The sequence below is a fragment of the Macrobrachium rosenbergii genome, chromosome 51 (genome assembly GCF_040412425.1).
Source record: "Macrobrachium rosenbergii isolate ZJJX-2024 chromosome 51, ASM4041242v1, whole genome shotgun sequence".
NCBI classification, from domain to species: domain Eukaryota; kingdom Metazoa; phylum Arthropoda; class Malacostraca; order Decapoda; family Palaemonidae; genus Macrobrachium; species Macrobrachium rosenbergii.
Genome location: NC_089791.1, coordinates 69092750 through 69094389, shown reverse-complemented (window position 1 = coordinate 69094389; position 1640 = coordinate 69092750). Strand labels below are relative to the sequence as shown.

At 36.3% G+C, this 1640-nt stretch overlaps 1 protein-coding gene across 1 annotated transcript; it reads left to right on the top strand.

Annotated features, from left to right (window-relative positions):
- The first annotated feature begins 250 nt into the window (after positions 1–250).
- Positions 251–1411, top strand: LOC136833091 (uncharacterized). The gene has a single exon (XM_067094738.1). It carries the CDS (start codon positions 251–253, stop codon positions 1409–1411), a length of 1161 nt encoding a protein of 386 aa, XP_066950839.1.
- The last annotated feature ends 229 nt before the right edge of the window (positions 1412–1640 follow it).

The window sequence follows — 1640 nt, the reverse complement described above, 5'->3', positions numbered from 1 at the left end:
TTGTTTACATTGTTAACGAAATTTTAAAAAAAAAACAAACACGCGCACACATATACGCCTACTTCGTAAAATTGGTTTTCAAAAAATGTCATGTTATCGGTTGTTTATTATTGTTAAAATCTTTTGTTAACATTGTTAACTTGTTTGATTACTATCATTAACTTTCATTTTGTGTGCGTATCGTTTGGTTATTAGTATATCTTTAAAAGAGAAATACCACTGATTTATTTTAGTTCAAAGTACCCTCGCTATGGAGAAGGTAACATCATCCAAAGGAAAAGATAATATATTGTACGAAGGCTACTGTTACAGACTTGACAGAGTGCTTAAGAGTGGGAAAGAGTCATGGCGTTGTGTAGACCGGAAGTGCAAAGGAAGGATATATGTTATTGGAGACAAATGCACATCTGCCAGTGAGCACGATCATGTGCCAGATCCTGCAAAGTCTGAGTCTAGATTATCAATGATGCAACTTCGTGAAAGAGCTGCAACATCGAATGATCCACCAAGGCGACTCATTCAAGAGGCACAACTTAATTTGCGTCCGGAAGTAGTTGCTATTCTTCCAAAGTACCAATCCCTTCAGCGAACCGTAGAAAGACAACGGAAAGCCAAAGAATTACCTCTCTCGGCTCCAAGTGACGTAGGAGAAATAGATATACCTCAAGAACTTGTTTGCACGTATGATGGAAAAAATTTTCTTGCATATGACTCCGGTAGTGATGACCCCGATAGATATTTAATATTTACTACTCCTCAAAATTTGAAATTGATGAAAGAAAATAAGCACTGGATGGGAGATGGAACGTTCAAAATAGTTCCTCAACTATTCTATCAGCTATATGTGATTCACATTATTTTTAAAGGAATCGTGCTTCCAGTGGTTTATATTCTCCTTCAGAGGAAGTCAGAGGAAGCATATAACCGTGCTCTGACACAACTACATTTCATGGATACCGAGATTGTTCCAGCTTCCATATCGTGCGACTATGAAAAAGCATTTCATAAAGCTTTTCTTTCTGTCTTCAGAAACGCTGAGGTGTTTGGGTGTTTTTTCCATTTATCTCAGGCCGTATGGAGAAAAATACAAGACTTAGGATTGACCAATTTATACAGTAACAGTGAAGAAATACGAAAATGTACAAAAATGCTTGTGGCCTTGGCGTTCGTTCCCCACAATGATATTACAAATGTTTTTGAATCATTACAAGATATAATCCCCGACGACTTAGACGATTTGGTATTTTACTTCGAAGATACTTGGATAGGAAGACCTTGTAGGAGAGGAAGAAGGAGAGATGCTATGTTTCCCCCTCGTGTTTGGAGTGTTTTCGAACGTGTCGTCAATGAACATCCACGTACAAATAATTCGTTGGAGGGGTGGCATCGGGCAATGCAGCAGTATTCATAGAAATTTTAAGAATAGATCAGAATAAAAATTGGGCGGAATAAACTGAAACCTGTAAAACACAAAAATATGAACGAGTAAACAATGCTATAATTAAAATTGTTAGTGAGTATTCTTCAAGAGAGCCATTAGATTATCTGCGTTCTATATCATATAATCTTACCCTACAAAAGTAGTTATATTCTATTTACAAATTGTTTTTATTAATTTTCTATTTGTGGAACTTGTTTTT